Here is a 16346-nt window from a genome sequence, read left to right as displayed (position 1 = left end):
AACACCGCGCGCGCGCAGCGTCCGTCACCGGCGGCAGCCGCGGCACGCGGGTCACGTGGCACGGCCGAGGAGCTGCGCTAATTGGGGGTGGAGGAAGCAGCTCCGGAGGGAGGAGGGAGCGCGCCCCGTGTACGGCTAAAGGGGCGGGGCCAGCCGGCATGGGCGCCAATCAGAGGCGACTTCAGAAAACTTGCCGTCGTTTAAATGGGAAGCGCGTCGATGGGTTTGGGAGCATTGAAGTGAGCGTTCTACGTTTTCTTGTAGGCGCTTGAGAGTTACTAGTCTCCCAAAATAATTGCAGTAAACGCCTTTTAAAAAGAAGAAAATGTTCGTGCTGGAGTGGTTAAAAAACCCCACAACCCTTACCTGCATACAGTATAGCTGCCAAGTCATCCCTTTTTTTAAGGGATTTTCCCTTATGCTGAATAGGCTTCCTCGCGAGAAAAGGGAAAACTTGGCAGCTATGATACAGAGCTGCTCCACACAATGGCAACCGCTTTAATGCCATGCTTTTTAATCATTTTATTCCATCGCTGCAGTGAAAGATATGACTCGAACCCAACATCCAGATTAGCTTTCTGAGCAGAAATGATCTTCTTTGAAGGATTCCCTCAATCTATTTTTTAATTCAAATTTTTTAATTTAATTTTTTAATTAACATTACTGCACAATGTGAGGGTGTCCACAGCTAAAAAGACTGCAAAGTAGTCATAACAGCAGCATTTTACAGTTTGTAAGTCACTGAGAAAGGCAGTCCTTCCCGTCAGGCTTACAATATAAAAAGACGACACAAAAGGAAAGTGGATGTGGTGGGAGAAGGAAACAAGAAAGCCCAGTGTCAAGTTCTTAGTTACAAGTTTTAATAACCATCTTAAATGGAAAAGTGCTGACAGGAGGCACCAAAAGTTGCTGGTATCTCAGCTGCACTGATACAAGTGGCCATGCATCCCTTCTGTTCTCTCCCTTGCTGCAGACAGATAAGTGTAGCAGCTGCCATGCGACAGTTGATGGAGGGAGGAGTCTGGTGCCTTAAGGACATAAGGGTGCTGTTGAATCAGGTCAAAGGTCCATCTAGTCCTGCATCTTTTCACAGTGGCCGGCCAGATGCCTATGAGGCCCACAAGCAGAAGCTGAATGCACCAGTGCTTTTCCCACTCATGATTCCCAGCAACTGGTACCCAGAGCCACTCTAAGCTTATACGCATCCTGCCCTTCTTCCCAAAGGAGCCCAGGGCCCACCCTCCATTAATTTCTCTATAAACTTATTTTAAAGCCATCCAAGTAGGTGGCCATCACTATTTCTTGTGGGAATAAATTCCATAGTCTTAACTATATGTTGTGTCCCTGTCCTGAGCCTTCCAACATTTAACTTCATTAAATAACTCCAGGCTTTATGAGAAAGGGATAAAAACTTTCTATTTATTTTTTTAACATAATTGTATATACCTCCTCCACCATACTTATCCACCTTTTTGCTAAACTAAAAAGCTCCAGATGTTGTTTACTTACTGCGGAGTTGCTCTAAGTCCTTTATCATTTTGGAGGAGGAGGAAGAAGAAGAAGAAGAAGAAGAAGAAGAAGAAGAAGAAGAAGAAGAAGAAGAAGAAGAAGAAGAAGAAGAAGAAGAAGAAGAAGAAGAAGAAGAAGAAGAAGAAGAAGAAAAATTGTTTGTGTTTGTTTGCCTGCCATCCAACTGACTGGGTCACCCCAGCCACTCTGGGTGGCTCCCAACAAAAAGTAGTAAAAACACAACACAACATCACATACTAAAAACTTCCCTGAACATGACTGCCTTCAGATGTCTTTTTAAAGGTGTGGTGAGCAGAACTGTGTTGTTGCACCATAGATTTATATAACAGCATTATGATACTGGCAGTTTTATTTTAAATTCCTTTCCTAATAATTCCTAGCATAGAATCTGCCTTTTTCATAGCTGCCGCATACTGGGTTGACATTTTAATCGAGCTTTCCACTTTGACCCAGTTCTGGGCACTACAGTTCAAGGAGGATACTGACAAACTGGAACGTGTCCAAGAGGAGGGCAACCAAAATGGTCAAAGGCCTGGAAACGATGCCTTATGAGGAATGGCTTAGGGAGCTGGGTATGTTTAGCCTGGAGAAGAGAAGGTTAAGGGGTGATAAGATAGCCATGTTCAAATATATGAAAGGATGTCATATGGAGGAGGGAGAAAGATTGTTTTCTGCTGCTCCAGAGAAGCGGACACGGAGCAATGGATTCAAACTTCAAGAAAGAAGATTCCACCTAAACATTAGGAAGAACTTCCTGACAGTAAGAGCTGTTCGGCAGTGGAATTTGCTACCAAGGAGTGTGGTGGAGTCTCCTTCTTTGGAGGTCTTTAAGCAGAGGCTTGACAAGCATATGTCAAGAATGCTTTGATGGTGTTTCCTGCTTGGCAGGGGGTTGGACTGGATGGCCCTTGTGGTCTCTTCCAACTCTATGATTCTATGACCCAACCGTCTCATTCCTGGTCAGTCGTTGCCAGTTCAGACCGCATGAGTGTATATGTGAATTTAATTATTATTCTTTGCTCCAATGTGCATCAATTTATACTTACTTCCAATGAACTGCATTTGCAATTTTAGGTGTTTGCCTGACAACCATGTACAACATCTGGGATTCCATGTTGAAAGGAAGTCAATATATAAATGTAAGATAATAAGTAAAATAGTATGGGACAAATTTGAATTATCAACTCAATAGCGCAGCAAAAAAGAATTTATAATGTTATTAAATTTATTATAAAACAGTGCATTCATTTCTAGTCACATGCCTAGAACTAAATTGCTAAATACAGATTCCAGGGGGGAAATAAGAAAATTCAAATGAAGTACGAAACAGTGCATTTTTACACATTTAACTAGTAATTTTTGCTGTAATCCACATAAGGATGTTAAATAAAAGATCAAATGTACATGACATAGAATGCAAATTTACATAAATTCATACTCTGTATAAAAACATAATAATAATAAATAATAAAGTATTACAAAAACAATAACAGGAATAGTAAGACAATTAAAAATATTCAGGAAATTTATACATTCTTTTGCGTATCTTCTATTAAAACTGTGCAGCCATCCAGCTATAGTCCTTGTCGCCAGCTTGGGACAGCCCTATAAAGATAAAGAGGGGTAAATATTCTGGGATGAATTACATGAAAACATACAAATAGCTTTTGTTTCCTTACCTGTGCGGAATATGCAGAAGTGGCCCTGAACCTTCTGGTCCAATCTCTTTTGTTCGTTCTTCCCAAACTTTTGTAGGCTTCAACAGCCTACATGGGTCTCGAGTTACATTCATTTCAACCTGTTGACAGTGAAAACTTAAAAACTTAAAAAATCATCCTAAAAGGCAACTGCAAACAGTAGCTATTATGTAGAAGCCAAAATGCAAGCCATCCATTGCTGTTGTTTTGCCTTGGACTCACTTTGTGATTAAAACAAATATTTAATGTGAGTTGCAACATAAATGGAATTAAAGAAGAATCAGCATTTTCAGGGGGGAACCCTCAAGGTTTTCAGTTAAAAATTCAAAGGGGAGAATCCTCCCTGAGTCAGATCAGGGCCATCAAGGCAGGCAAAGTCCTCCACTCTCTACAGCAGATCAGACAACCAATGCCTCCTGATTATACTACCAAAAATGATCCATTCATTCCTATTTCAGCAATGCAAACTACGGGTAGGAAGGGTTCAATATGGGTTAGGATCATTGCTGGAAGAGGAGTGTTAAGGTCCCCAATACCTGGTCCTGATCCAAGTTCAGTCCTCAGCTGCTGCAATTTGCATGTGGTGGTGGTGTGGATGGGAAATTTCAAATGGAGTCAATGGGAGGAGGGAATGGATGGTGTGTGAAGTGTGAACAAATGGATTAGGATGGAGCTGCTTCACAAATTCATGTATTACCTTCTCTCTCAACTTTTCTCTCAATCTTCTTTCTTTTTCTATCTTTTTGTCTTCCTTTGCCTGCTTTTCTTGAATCTTAAACACAAGTTTAGATAAATCCTGAATAAAATACAATGAAAGAAAAAAAAATACAATGAAAAAAATCTCTTTAGGACTAATAGTAGTAATTTTCAAGCAAAACAAAGCAACTTCTTATGCAACAGTGTTTAAATAACCAAGATCAACCAACTCTTTTTGAGAGTAACGTTAAACAAAAGTTAGTACACAAAGCCCTCTGCTAAGTTAACCTTACAAACAATCAGGGTTGGAATTCACACACACACACCCCATCCTTCATACTCTTGCCTGACCTTTCCCGCTTTTGCACTATTTACTCCCCAGAGGACACAGGGAGGGAGTTATTTTCATGTATACAAACTTCCCTCCCCAAGTCCTAGAAGATAATGAATGTCAAGCTGCCTTTAAGCACTGTGCTTTCTCCACAACCTCAATGGGTCACTGTTCCCTTCCAGGCTTAACTCTACGCGCTGGTGCACATCTTTTGGGATCTGCATGGTAGTATCTGCTCAACCAATTTCTCTTTATCATTCTGCCCACATTATATCTACTCTAGAGACTCTTTTCCAGATGTCACAGGCTTTGGAAGTAAGGCGGGTAGAGACAGGAGATCCTTTTTGGTGGTGGAATCTCAGCTGTAGAATGTTCTCTCCCCCCCCCCCCGCCGGAAGACTTGCCTGGCACCTACTTTGCCATCATTTTAGCACTAGTCAAACAAGCTTTTATTTTTCCACTCTTTTAAACATATCCAACTTTTAGAGTTTTTAGTTATTTTATGCAGTGACCTTTATCTTAAAATATCTGGGTTTTTGTAATGGTTATTTAAAGGTAAAGGGACCCCTGACCATTAGGTCCAGTCGTGACCGACTCTGGGGTTGCGCGCTCATCTCGCATTATTGGCCGAGGGAGCCGGCGTATAGCTTCCAGGTCATGTGGCCAGCATGACAAAGCCGCTTCTGGCAAACTAGAGCAGCACATGGAAACGCCGTTTACCTTCCCGCTGTAGCGGTTCCTATTTATCTACTTGCATTTTGAGGTGCTTTCGAACTGCTAGGTTGGCAGGAGCTGGGACCAAGCAACGGGAGCTCACCCCGTCACAGGGATTCGAACCGCCGACCTTCTGATCAGCAAGCCCTAGGCTCAGTGGTTTAACCACAGCGCCACCTGGGTCCCTGTAATGGTTATTTACTTAAAACTATTTCTATTCCCTCTTCAACCAACAAGGCTCCTGGGGCAGCTTACATTAATTAGATCAGTAGGAACAAGAACATACTATTAAGAGAGTAAAACATGCTATTAGAAGAGGTGGCTGTGACGACAGCTCACCATTTTTTCCTCCCCTGCTGCAGGGCAGTTGGTTCTAGTGCAAAGTGCAGCACCTACTTTGGAACTCTATACCTACTGGACTTCAGGCAGGCATCTTCACTGACTCTTTTTAGCAGCTGCTTAAAACATTTTTGTTTCAGCTAGCCTATCCAGACATGTAGAAGTTACATGTGTTTTATTTCTTTTAGGTACTGTTGATTTTAATAATCTTTTAAACAACTGTTTGTAATGATAATTTTATTTATTTCACACTTTTGTAAACCACTTAGAGGCTTACTTACAAGCAAATGGTATGTAAACTTTCTGACACAAACAAACCTATACCAACAGCCTCTTTGAGGGATGATGGAGCAAGACTCAGCCAGTGAAACAACAGCAGGAGTAGGATACACATTTGCCTTGCCTGAATCCAATTCTTGCCTGAATCCTACCCCAAGCAAAAATACTTTTCTTTTACTGTTTTGTAACTGCCCAATAAGTGCCAATTATCTGAAGGGTGGCAAATACATTTCAGAGATAAAATACAGAAATATTCTCTTTCTCCAACCCACATCAAGGGGAGAGGGAACTATCAGCCAGGACTGTCATCTGGGGAAACCCAGCCAGACGAGTGGGGTATAAATAATATCTATCTATCTATCTATCTATCTATTTCTTCTCTTCTTCTTCTTCTTCTTCTTCTTCTTCTTCTTCTTCTTCTTCTTCTTCTTCTTCTTCTTCTTCTTCTTCTTCTACCTCTCTAACAGAGAAAGTACAGATAACAAACTGCCACAATATATTTGCATTTCTTTCTTTCCACTTCCCACTCCTGCAGAGAGAGAGGGCCAATTGGGGCACCTACTTCCAATGCAAAGCTTTGGAATTATTTGTCTCACCCATTGCTTTCCTCTCTGCCCACTTGAAGAATGTTGCCCAGGGAGGAGGAAGGAGCCCAGCATGCAGCCTTGAAGGTGGAAGCTGTGTGCTTTGGAAACAGCACATATAGTTAGTCCTTCTCCCTTTTCCAGGAGAAGAGGAGGAGACATGCAGCTCAAAGTATTGGTTCCAGTATTATACAGCAATTGAACACTCACAAGTTTGTCTCAATTCTTACTCACCCTGGGCAAAGAGATATCTGGGCAAAGAGATAAACCTGTAATAGTAAGCAATGGAACTTGTTGCTGCACCACAGACAGCACCAATTAAATGCAGATGTAAAGAGCAACATGTATTGCTAAGAAACTTGTCGTGCATTTTGATACCATGTATTTTGGTATCTTTGTTCTGTTTTGCTATACAATGAGGAATCTGAAGTAAATATGCAGGAAATCAATACTCACTCGCTCTTGGAACTTAGGAATTTCTTCTGCAGCAATTCTTCTCTTCTCTTCCCTTTCAGCTTCCTCTCTCTTTTCCTTCTCAAGTCTCAAAAGCTCTTCCTCCTCCTTTTTCTGCCTACTGTAGTCTTCCAACAGCAACTTTATCTGAATTTGCCTCTGACGTTCCTTCTGCTTTTTCTTCTCCTTCTCTTCCTCTTCTTGTAGCTGAGCAGCCTGTTTCATTGCATATTCTGTTGCTTTTTGCCTTTTCCACAATTCAAGTTCCTTCAGTCGTTTTTTCCTTTCCTCTTCAGCTTTTTGCTTCTGGGCTGCTGCGTGCTGTAGTATAGCTGTAGCGAGCCCTTCCTCTGGCTTCCCCTTCTTTTGGGCTAAGATTTTCTCTCTCTCTTGTAGCTTTTTTATCTTCCATTTTTGAATGGACTACAACAGACCAATTAAAGCAGATTATATTGTCACATTAGTTCGAGCTTTCTGAGGGCTATCAAAGATGAACAATATATTTCAAAATCCTTACTCACTATTAGAAACTCATGTTAATTAGGAACTTGGCTATTTTTCATGTAGAATGAAAAAGTAGGTGTGGTTTCTTAACAGATTTTTATGAGATTTTCCTCAACAAACCACTTAACAATGCTTTGAACCCTCCACATCAAATGCCAATATAGTAAACTTGCAACTTATGCACAATTAACCTGTGCATATTCAGCAGGAGCCCTGTAATGTTACCCCTTGCCTGCAGAGCTGGCAGCCTTTCATCCTCCCTTGTGGAGGGCTCCCTCAGCCTCCTCTCCTCTCCCTTCTCCTTGTGAGTCCTCCGGGCAGTCGCAGTTGCCACCCCGGTCTCTGAGCTGCCCCTCCTGCCCCAAAGAGAGGTGCCTCCTCACACTGCCCCACAGGGATCTGGGACTTGTCTGTCTATTCCCAACAGCAAGGGCTGGCAGACTGCCTGCCTGGGCTCCCTTACCTGCTTGCTTCCTTGCTTACTCCAAGGCCACCTCAGCTCCTGGCAACCAGCACCCGGTCCTGGCCAGCCCATTTGCCTGCAGAGCACATTGTAGCCTTGGCTGCTGCAACAAACAGCTGTGCAAGCCTTTGGGAGGCAGAGACGCGAGAGGGACAGAGGCCAGTTTGAAAACACTGTTTGAAAACCACTGGCCTAGTCATTGATTCTCCTATGGAAATCTGGGTCAAGCAGACACAATTTGCAAGGGAGAACTTTGGGTGGGAGGAGGTATTTAATCCTTTTAGTTGCCAGTTCTCAAATCAACATCACAATTCCACACACACACAAAAATACCCAACTATTTTCCTGCCAGCTAAGGGGAAGCCCCATATTGTGGGAAAAATAAGTTTCATCTACCTGCCTAAAGCTTCTCTGTGGCAAACTACTCCTTTCTCACTCAAATCTGCAAAGCAGCAGGAGCAGTTGGGCTTTAACACAAGGTTCAGGCAGAATGAGTAACTCCATACTTATTCCCAAGACACTGTACCTGCTTAGACTTATTGCTTAAATACCACTGCAATTTAAGAGATTTCAGATTATGCTTGCCAGAACAAAATTCCAGAAAGAAAAGGTATGTGCTAGTATGGCAAAAAAACTGCCACACCTGTACCCTAAGCTGTTCCCCACAAATTAAAAACTGCCATGTTATGAAGCCTCTTTGCAGTGAAGTAATGTACAGAATGACACTTACTCTGTAAACTGTTCAGGAAATGATCAGGATTACAATTACCCAAAAACCTGGGCATGTAATCCTTTGACGAAACAAATTTTTTAGCAATCTTTAATTTTTTTAATTGAGTAGCTGGGTTCTTTAAAAAATTCTGTTTTCATAAATAATTAAGATTAGGGTCAGTGACCACTAGGACGAAGTGGCACACCCCTGATCTGACTGGCTCAGACAGATGTTTGGGATATGTTAGTGGAGGGCAATAGCAACTTTCATATTCCATTCAATTTCTAGAGAAGGGGCTGAGGACAAGGGGTGCTAAGGAGAGAACAGAAAAACAGAGTGATGGTAGCTGTGGAGTAGGCACCCACAACCATAAGGTGGGGTAAGTCAAAAGAAGCTGGGAAATGGCTTAGTAGTAGCCACAGTGACAGCAGCTATCTCAGCAGCCCCTACAATAGGCAAGAGGGCAAAGGAAACAGAGAAGGCTGCAGAAAAGGCAGCTCCTAGGATAACAGCAGAAACAGCAGCTGCACCAAGGTGAGGTTCAATGGCTCCACAGGATACAGAAGGATATGGAATCTCCTCATAGCCAACACTCCAATAAACTGAAGCCACAACTGTGTAAGGAAGCAGAGAACGATTTCCATCTGTGGCTGAACATCTCAACAAGGAATAAACTTCCGGTCAATACCAATACAGCTGGTGATTAGAGAAACTACTAAGTGTGTGTCTAACGCTGCAAAGTTATGCTCTCTGACAGTACAAAGCTGAGGCATTGAACAATAAAGTTTGCAAGGTGGGAGGAGTGTGGCCCTGTACAAAACCCTATGAAGGAGACGTTTTTCTCTCAAGGGCACAGTAATGTTTTTTCCTGGATAAAATGACAGAATACTACCACCTACTGAATATTTAAAAAGTAGCATGTCCTGCTTACCAGCAAAGGAAAAAAAAGCCATAGCAGCAGAGCTAGAGATGAAGAAAAGAGGATGAACTGTATCATCATTTTTGACACAAAGTTGGAAAAATGGCAAACACCAATTAGCAAAATTATCTCACCTCTTTTTTTTGCGCTTCTAAAATTAGAAATTCTTGATACCATTTCTCATGCTGCAGAATATCCTCCCTTGTTCTGTTAGGAAGATAATCAAGGACTTCATCAATGTACGATGGTTTTCCTTTATGCTTTGTCCACAATTTCAAAAATTCTTGGTGATCATATACATCCCAACCTCCTTGCTTCCCCCCTGTCTGTTGAAGGAATTTTTCAAGCTCAAGCACTCCATGAGGCAGGTGATTTTGTGTCTTTTTATCCTCTACAAGCATGCCTTGTTTGAACATTTTTCCTGTTGCTGTAGTACTTAATGCCCAGAGCTCAATTTTTCTCTCCAACGCATTAATCTCATTAGTAGCTGTCTTCTCCTCTCTCATAAGCTCCTCATATCTGAAATAAGAGCATAATTAATAAACCATTAACAATTAGCATAATTATTCAACAATCCTAAAGACAAAATAAATAAAAAAATCCTTCCAGCAGCACCTTAAAGACCAACTTTTTATTTTTTTATGAGCTTTCGTGTGCATGCACACTTCTTCAGATGCACTGAAATAGAAGTCCCCAGACACTTATATGTAGAGAAAGGGTGGGGAGGGGTATGGGTGATTGACTGACTGATAGCTGTTGACGACTGTAAAGACTGCAAATGGTCTTGCATGAAAAAGCAAGGGGTGAGATGACTGAATTTTTTAATTATTTATTTTTCATTTTTCATTTATTTATTTATATTATTTTTCCATTTTCCATTTTTTCCATTTTTTATTCATTTTTTTATTTTGTTTCGACTACGTCAGACCAACAAGGCTACCTACCTGTAACTAATCCTAAAGACAGTAAGATATGGATAACTATGTGACTAGTACCAACCATGCTTGCCCATCCTCCCTGGAAAAATATGTTTGAAATTGAGTAGTTTTGCAAAAGTAGTTTTGGAAGGCATGCTGATCAAAGTCAAAAATCCCACTGAGGATGCCTACATTTTTGGATGTGTTCAACATTTGGAGCCTGACAGTGGCAGCAAAATGTTGGAATAGTAAGTTTTCAGACAGTATTTATGCCAAAAGGTCATATAAACACTCTCTTGTCTATGTAAATGTAGGACAGCTTGCATTCCTGAAAATCGGGAAACAACATACCGGTAGTTTACCTTTTAAAAATCACCAACAATACAATCCTATCCATAGCTATTCAGAAGACCTATTGAGTTCAAACGAACTTACCCTCAGGTAAGTGTGTATAGGACTGCAGCCTTAAAGTCTTAGGTACTGAGCCAAATAATAAACAAACAGTTCTTTTAAAAAACTATTTATATTCATTTTGACCACCGTTGCCATGGAAGAGGAGGAGTGGGGTAAGGAGGGTGGCCAGACGGGGACGTGAGGAGGCTGACGCTCTGGCACAGGCCATTTCAGAGCCCTACTCCAATCCCCACCGGCTTTACAAGATGGTACCAGGTAAGTCAGAATAATCAGGATCAGTTACCACATCCATGGCACAGATGACAAATGAACCAAAGACTCTTAGGCTGGAATTCTATACCCACATACCTAGGAGTGAGCAGACCACCATCATTGGAACTTACTACTAAGTAGACATGCATATGATTGCATTGCTAGCTCCTATGCCAATTCTGGGGTAAATTATATCGCAAGACATAAAAGCTCCTATAGGTTTAGAAATAACATTCTGCAAGCCATTGATATACAGTATTCTAGTATGGCTTTCTCCAATCTAGTGCCCTCCAGATGTTCCTGAGTAAAGTTCTCATAATACTTCATCATTGGCCATGCTGGCTGAGGCTGATGGGAATTGTAGTCAAAAACATCTAAAGGGCACCAGGTTGGGGAAGGCTCTTCTAGTAGAAGAACTATCAGATTTAAAACCAGAGCAATATGATGTACAAGACAAGGTGGCTTTCATGGTAGCTGTGCCCAGACTCTGGAAGTCTCTCCAAAAGGACTTACACCATGCCCCTTTTAAAGTGGCTTGCTAAAACCATTTTTTTAAAGGCTTAAATTGCTAAAACCTTCCTTTTAAGGACCGGATTTCAACCCATAAATGTTAAACTGAACAACTTTTAACTGCTAGAAACTGATTTAGTAGTTACTTTTTATTCTCTGTTCTGCTTCTAGTGTTGCTATATTGCTTTAACTTTGCTATTAACCACCTTAGCTCTATCAAAAACAGTCAGAATATGAATGCTTTAAATAAAAATAAAATACATTTGTTGCTGTTCTTCTTTAAAAACATTTATTGCCATTTCAGCTTCTTCCATCATTTCTCTGAGTCCGTCAACAACTACAAAATAGAGAGAAAATTATGTTTATATATTAAGATAGAGAGGTTTGCTCACAGCAGATGCTTTAAAAATACGAACACATTGTAAAATAACCAAATTTAAAGAGAAGGGAAATGAGATAAAACCAGGACACTTCTGCTAATGCAAACATCATATCCAAATATCCTTCAACAGCTACCGGTACCTAGTGAATTTATGCCAGGAATAGATCTATAATAATCCAGTTCTAGTAAGATGGGCGGGGTACAATATATTATTTTTATTATTACATCACAAACGAGTGAGCTTGATCACATAATGAAATGACACTTCCACCTATCACAGCTAAACTGAAATTAACCTTCATTGAATAAAAGCAGGTTGGCAGATCCCTGCTCTTATAAGTTACAGGCCAACACAGAAGAGACCTTCAACATGGTATAATGAAGGTCTCATCAGAAATAAGTCTCATTGACTTCCATTAGATTAAGTCTCTAGTATGTGAGCAGAGGACTGCAGACTTTGTAAACTGGGCTGCAACTGTGTTCAGTTTAATCCAATATCAGCCAAGTGCACAATGAAAACCCTTTCAGAGCTAAAACACAAGGAAAGTGTCCATCTGCAACACAATTATTCAAGCAAATTATAAGGATTTTCTGTTTCCTAGAAAAAACATTAGTAATAAGACTTACATTCTGGGGTTGGCTTCACGTGTTTTAATTGTCGCTGGAGTCCTTTAACATTATTATAAATTCTGCCCAATTTTTGTTGGATATTAGCTTCTGTGAAAGCAAAAAAAAATATATCACCTTACACCTTCATTTCAAAACATCTTCAGTCCATTCTATGGAAATTCTACTGAAATCAGCATAATGTTTGCTGCCCCAATTCAACAATTCCTTAAGGGTGTAGGTATTCCAATTCACAAATAATAAATTGGATTTTTAAAATAAAATGCTTTTAGAGGAAAAATATTTCTAAAGATAGTTTTCTATCTAAGTTACATTATAGTCCAAAGGCTATTCATCAGGAAATAAGGATTTGTTTTAAGTTTTTCATGTGTGCTAAAACTCAGTCTAAGTTTTTTAAAACAAACAAACAAACGTTTAACCACAAACATGGATACAGATGCTGTATTGTTATTGTTTGTTTAAATTGTTATTAAGGAATGGTTATTTTTTCTCCTTCCAATAAAGTACAGCAGAAAAGTTGTCCAAATATAAACAATTAACTTATTAAGCCTCACAATAATTTCATAATTATCTGTCTATGTATTTCTAATAGTATAACCAAATCAGTAATTTTTGATATAACTGTAAAAACTACTCTGAAAATTTATTATGCCAAAAATGAAACCTTCATCTGGTTGTAAATATTAAGATTATACCAGCAAGAATGAGTCTTTCTGTAGAAAAAATGATTCAAATCAAGTCTTACTGACTAGTGATTTAAATCGTGATTTAAATCAATTTGATTTACCGGTAAATCAAATCCACCCTGGTTAAAGGTGGGTTCTAGGTCTGAAAATGTTGAAGACTACTGCTCTAACTCATGGCAGAGAGGAGCAAAAAACTCATTCTGATGGTAGTTCTCATGCCTTTTAGGATGCCACTTTGGAGACCTCCCGGTCTTGGCAGGCAGCTTTTCAGGGGGGTGTCATTTGAAGGGAAAGCTTAAGAGCCCAATCTGTGAGTGGAGCAACTGTTGATTCTAGTAAGTCTCCCATGGCACCTAATAGGAAGTGCTTCCAAAAATGATCATAGGAAGGTGCTACATTTGGGTATTTTGATGCTGTAACATGTGCATATACCTGTTTTTAAAGCGGGGGGGGGGGATATTTTATTCTTTAAAAAAAAGTTGGGCAAAAATATTTTATACACACTGTGAAAATGCATTTAAAAATCATTTTCATTTGTGTTCATTATAACTGACATTATAATTTAAATAAAATGAGCAGCTACAATACTACAGAGCCTTATTCGCATATGTGCTACCCTCTCCCAAGTTTCATCTTAAGGTTCTTACAAGATGCAAACTCATGGCTTTACCACCCAGCATATTCCTCTCCCCGCTCATTGTTTTGTTTACCATATAGTCTGATTAAGCATTCTGGAATACTTGAAGCTTGCACACTATTTTGTGAGACTTTAGTTAGCCTAATAAAGGTATTGCCCTAATATGGATTTTGGAAATTTTAATGGGCCAACACAGCTACCTTTACCTTTTGTGGTGTTTGTGGGGCATAAAATGTAGCAGGAAATGTTTTCAGTTATTATCAAACTGGTAAATGAATAAATATATATAATGAAAACAATATTTTACTTTCTGCTTTCCGATTCTTAGTCAGTTTATGTTCCAGTTCTTCCAATGTGTTATATTCCATCCTGAAGTCATTCTTCTTGTTGAAGAGAATGATATTTTTATCCTTTTCAATGCTCAGAAGTCTAGGGACAAAGTTTGGTTTAAAATGCATATTTGACAAATAACAGAATATACATTGGTACCAATTAAATCAAAAATAAAAAGTTTTGACCAGTTAAGTCTCCATGCAATACAAAAAAATACACTACTCATATTTTTCAGTTAAAATGCATTCACCCAAGCAAACCAAATACAATAAATCTTTTAATTAGTCTATAGTTTGAACCTGTAAATTATTCTAGTAATAAGTAAAAAATGAATCAATAAATAGTCTTAAACCACATCACTTTCAGAAAAATATAAAAGAATAATTTCCATAAAAACGCACCTCATTTAAGGGCAAACTAGGCATGACCAGGAGATCTGTGATCAAGACTGTTCACTTAAAGAAAACTATTTCATTAAAATAACCCCCTGAAAAGTAGCATTGTATACACATATCCTGCCACTTTTTCCTGATTAAAATGCTGCTCAAGCCAAATGCCCTGCAGCGTAAAACATGTAAGTACCACAAAGGCAATACTCTCCAGTGTAGTACTTATATGTCTTTAGGAATGCTAATTAATAATAAATTGGATGTTGATCAAAGCCTTACTACAAATCAAATTTTGTAAGGGTTATCTTAGGGACAAGTCTATTGTAACATAAAATTCAGCAGTCACATAATAAAGGAGAAATTTTGCTCCTTTTAAACTAATCCTACTGAGTGGAAATGTTATGATTTAAGAACTTTTTCTTATTTGATTGGGCTTTGCTAATAGCTACAATCCTATGCACATTTACTAGTGTGTTATACAGTAGGGCTTGTTTCTGGGTAAACATGCATAGGATTGGGCTGCACATGTTTGTACTATATGAACTCTATAGGAGGGGTCATCAAAATGATCCAAAAGTCTCCTTTTTAAAGCTGAACGAAGATTATACTTCCTTTAAAGATTATTATAACCATCTGTATTAAACAAGAATATTGATCTATATGAGTTCCAAGGCACCACTCTGTTATAATTTCTGATAAAAAAATAACTGCTTCTTTGTAATTTTGAACTATGTTTCTTACAACAATAGAAAATATATACTTACTCTTTTTTTAGTTTGTCCCCTTCTCTTATAAATTCAGCTTTCTTGAGCTGATCAGCTTTCATCTTGCAGTTCTGAAATTTTGTTGAAAAACAAATGAATTACTGAAAGAACCGTGATTCTACCCAAAACATGAGAAGAAATGCTTTAATCAGAAACATATGGGGGGGGGGTTATTTAAAGGGTGCTTAAAAAAAAAAGATGACTGCCTGATTCAGTCGTCTTTCACCTGAATCTTTGTCAGTTTAATTACACCACTAATGCCAAATCAAATAAGGGAATTTAAATTCCACATTAAAACATTCTAACACATTATCTCATCACAATATGTATCTACAAGATCCTTACAGACATAGCTGTCAACTTTTCCCCTTTTTAAAGGGAAATTCCCTTATTCCGAATAGGATTCCTCGGGAGAAAAGGGAAAAGTTGACAGCTATGTACAGAGCAAGATTCACTACTTTACTGTGGCATTCAGAGCACACCAAAACTTTCACGCACATAATACTGCCTGTACACAAGGGCCATAAGGTGGGCGCGTGCGGATCCGCCGCCTTCCCAGGATCCAGATCCCCGCTGCTTCATGGCTGAGCCGGTCCTGAGGGTACCGGGTCCCTTTATTTGCGGGAAGAATAGACGCATAAATCGAGGCCCAAACCGCCTAGAGAGCAACGGTGGTAGTTTTCAGACAGGTGTATGAAACCAGCGAGGTCCCGTGTAACCCTCGATCTCCGCCTTTCCTCCCCGGAGAACCTCATTCAGGAACCCACAGAGAAGAAGCACGATATAGTTTGAGGGTGATGGGGAGAATTTACCTGGTCGCTCCTGGTTACCGCCGCAGGTGCTACCGTTGCTAGGGCGGCCATGTTGGAAGCCCTCAAACAGGGCGGGGCTGCATTGTTGACCTATCACCGTTGCCTATGAACCACGTGAGTCCCGTGACTCGACGACGTCACATCGGGGCGGGGCTAAGCAGCGCTGTTCCCGCATAGAAGAAGATAGAGCGCCAGTTTCTCCCTCAGTGGAAGTTTCTTTTCGTTGCTGCTTCCGCGGTGGTTGCCTCTGCATAGGAATCGATGGAGAAAACCCCGCATTTCATTTATTCCCTTCTTACATTTCTGTCCCGCCCTGGCTCCCAAAGAAGCCCAAGGCGGCAAACAGCTAAACAAGGCAATTAAAAAAGCATATTTAGCAACATTAGGGACATCTAAAAACAA

The 16346-nt window shown here is 39.9% G+C and overlaps 1 protein-coding gene across 2 annotated transcripts; it reads right to left on the bottom strand.

The window, feature by feature from the left end:
• Positions 1 to 2734: 2734 nt before the first annotated feature.
• CCDC112 (coiled-coil domain containing 112) lies at positions 2735 to 16078 on the bottom strand. Of its 2 annotated transcripts, XM_088652695.1 has the most exons (11): positions 15945 to 16010; positions 15631 to 15744; positions 15133 to 15203; positions 13954 to 14075; positions 12324 to 12413; positions 11576 to 11651; positions 9356 to 9740; positions 6627 to 7046; positions 3925 to 4023; positions 3210 to 3328; positions 2735 to 3135 (listed from the first exon to the last, which is right to left on the bottom strand). In XM_088652695.1, exons 1-11 carry the CDS (start codon positions 15993 to 15995, stop codon positions 3105 to 3107), a joined length of 1578 nt encoding a protein of 525 aa, XP_088508821.1. In that variant the 5' UTR covers positions 15996 to 16010; the 3' UTR covers positions 2735 to 3104. The 2 variants fall into 2 exon arrangements, with proteins under 2 accessions (XP_088508821.1, XP_034956158.3); XM_035100267.3 differs by lacking the exon at positions 15631 to 15744 and having other exon boundaries at positions 15945 to 16078.
• Between the last annotated feature and the right edge of the window lie 268 nt (positions 16079 to 16346).

The sequence above is a fragment of the Zootoca vivipara genome, chromosome 10 (genome assembly GCF_965207765.1).
Source record: "Zootoca vivipara chromosome 10, rZooViv2.hap1.1, whole genome shotgun sequence".
Taxonomy (NCBI): Eukaryota; Metazoa; Chordata; class Lepidosauria; order Squamata; family Lacertidae; genus Zootoca; species Zootoca vivipara.
Note: the sequence above shows the minus strand (reverse complement) of the source record. Positions and strands in the feature narration are given on the sequence as shown.

What these genes read in the sequence shown, in the direction of transcription:
- CCDC112 (XM_088652695.1), bottom strand. Translation starts at nt 15,995, where the DNA reads ATGGCCGCCCTAGCAACGGTAGCACCTGCGGCGGTAACCAGGAGCGAC. An exon ending in AAAGAAGAACAGCAACAAAT is followed by an intron (nt 9,741 to 11,575) that starts GTATTTTATTTT and finishes CTCTTATTTCAG; the next exon opens with ATATGAGGAGCTTATGAGAG. An exon ending in CTTCTGCATATTCCGCACAG is followed by an intron (nt 3,136 to 3,209) that starts GTAAGGAAACAA and finishes TTATCTTTATAG; the next exon opens with GGCTGTCCCAAGCTGGCGAC.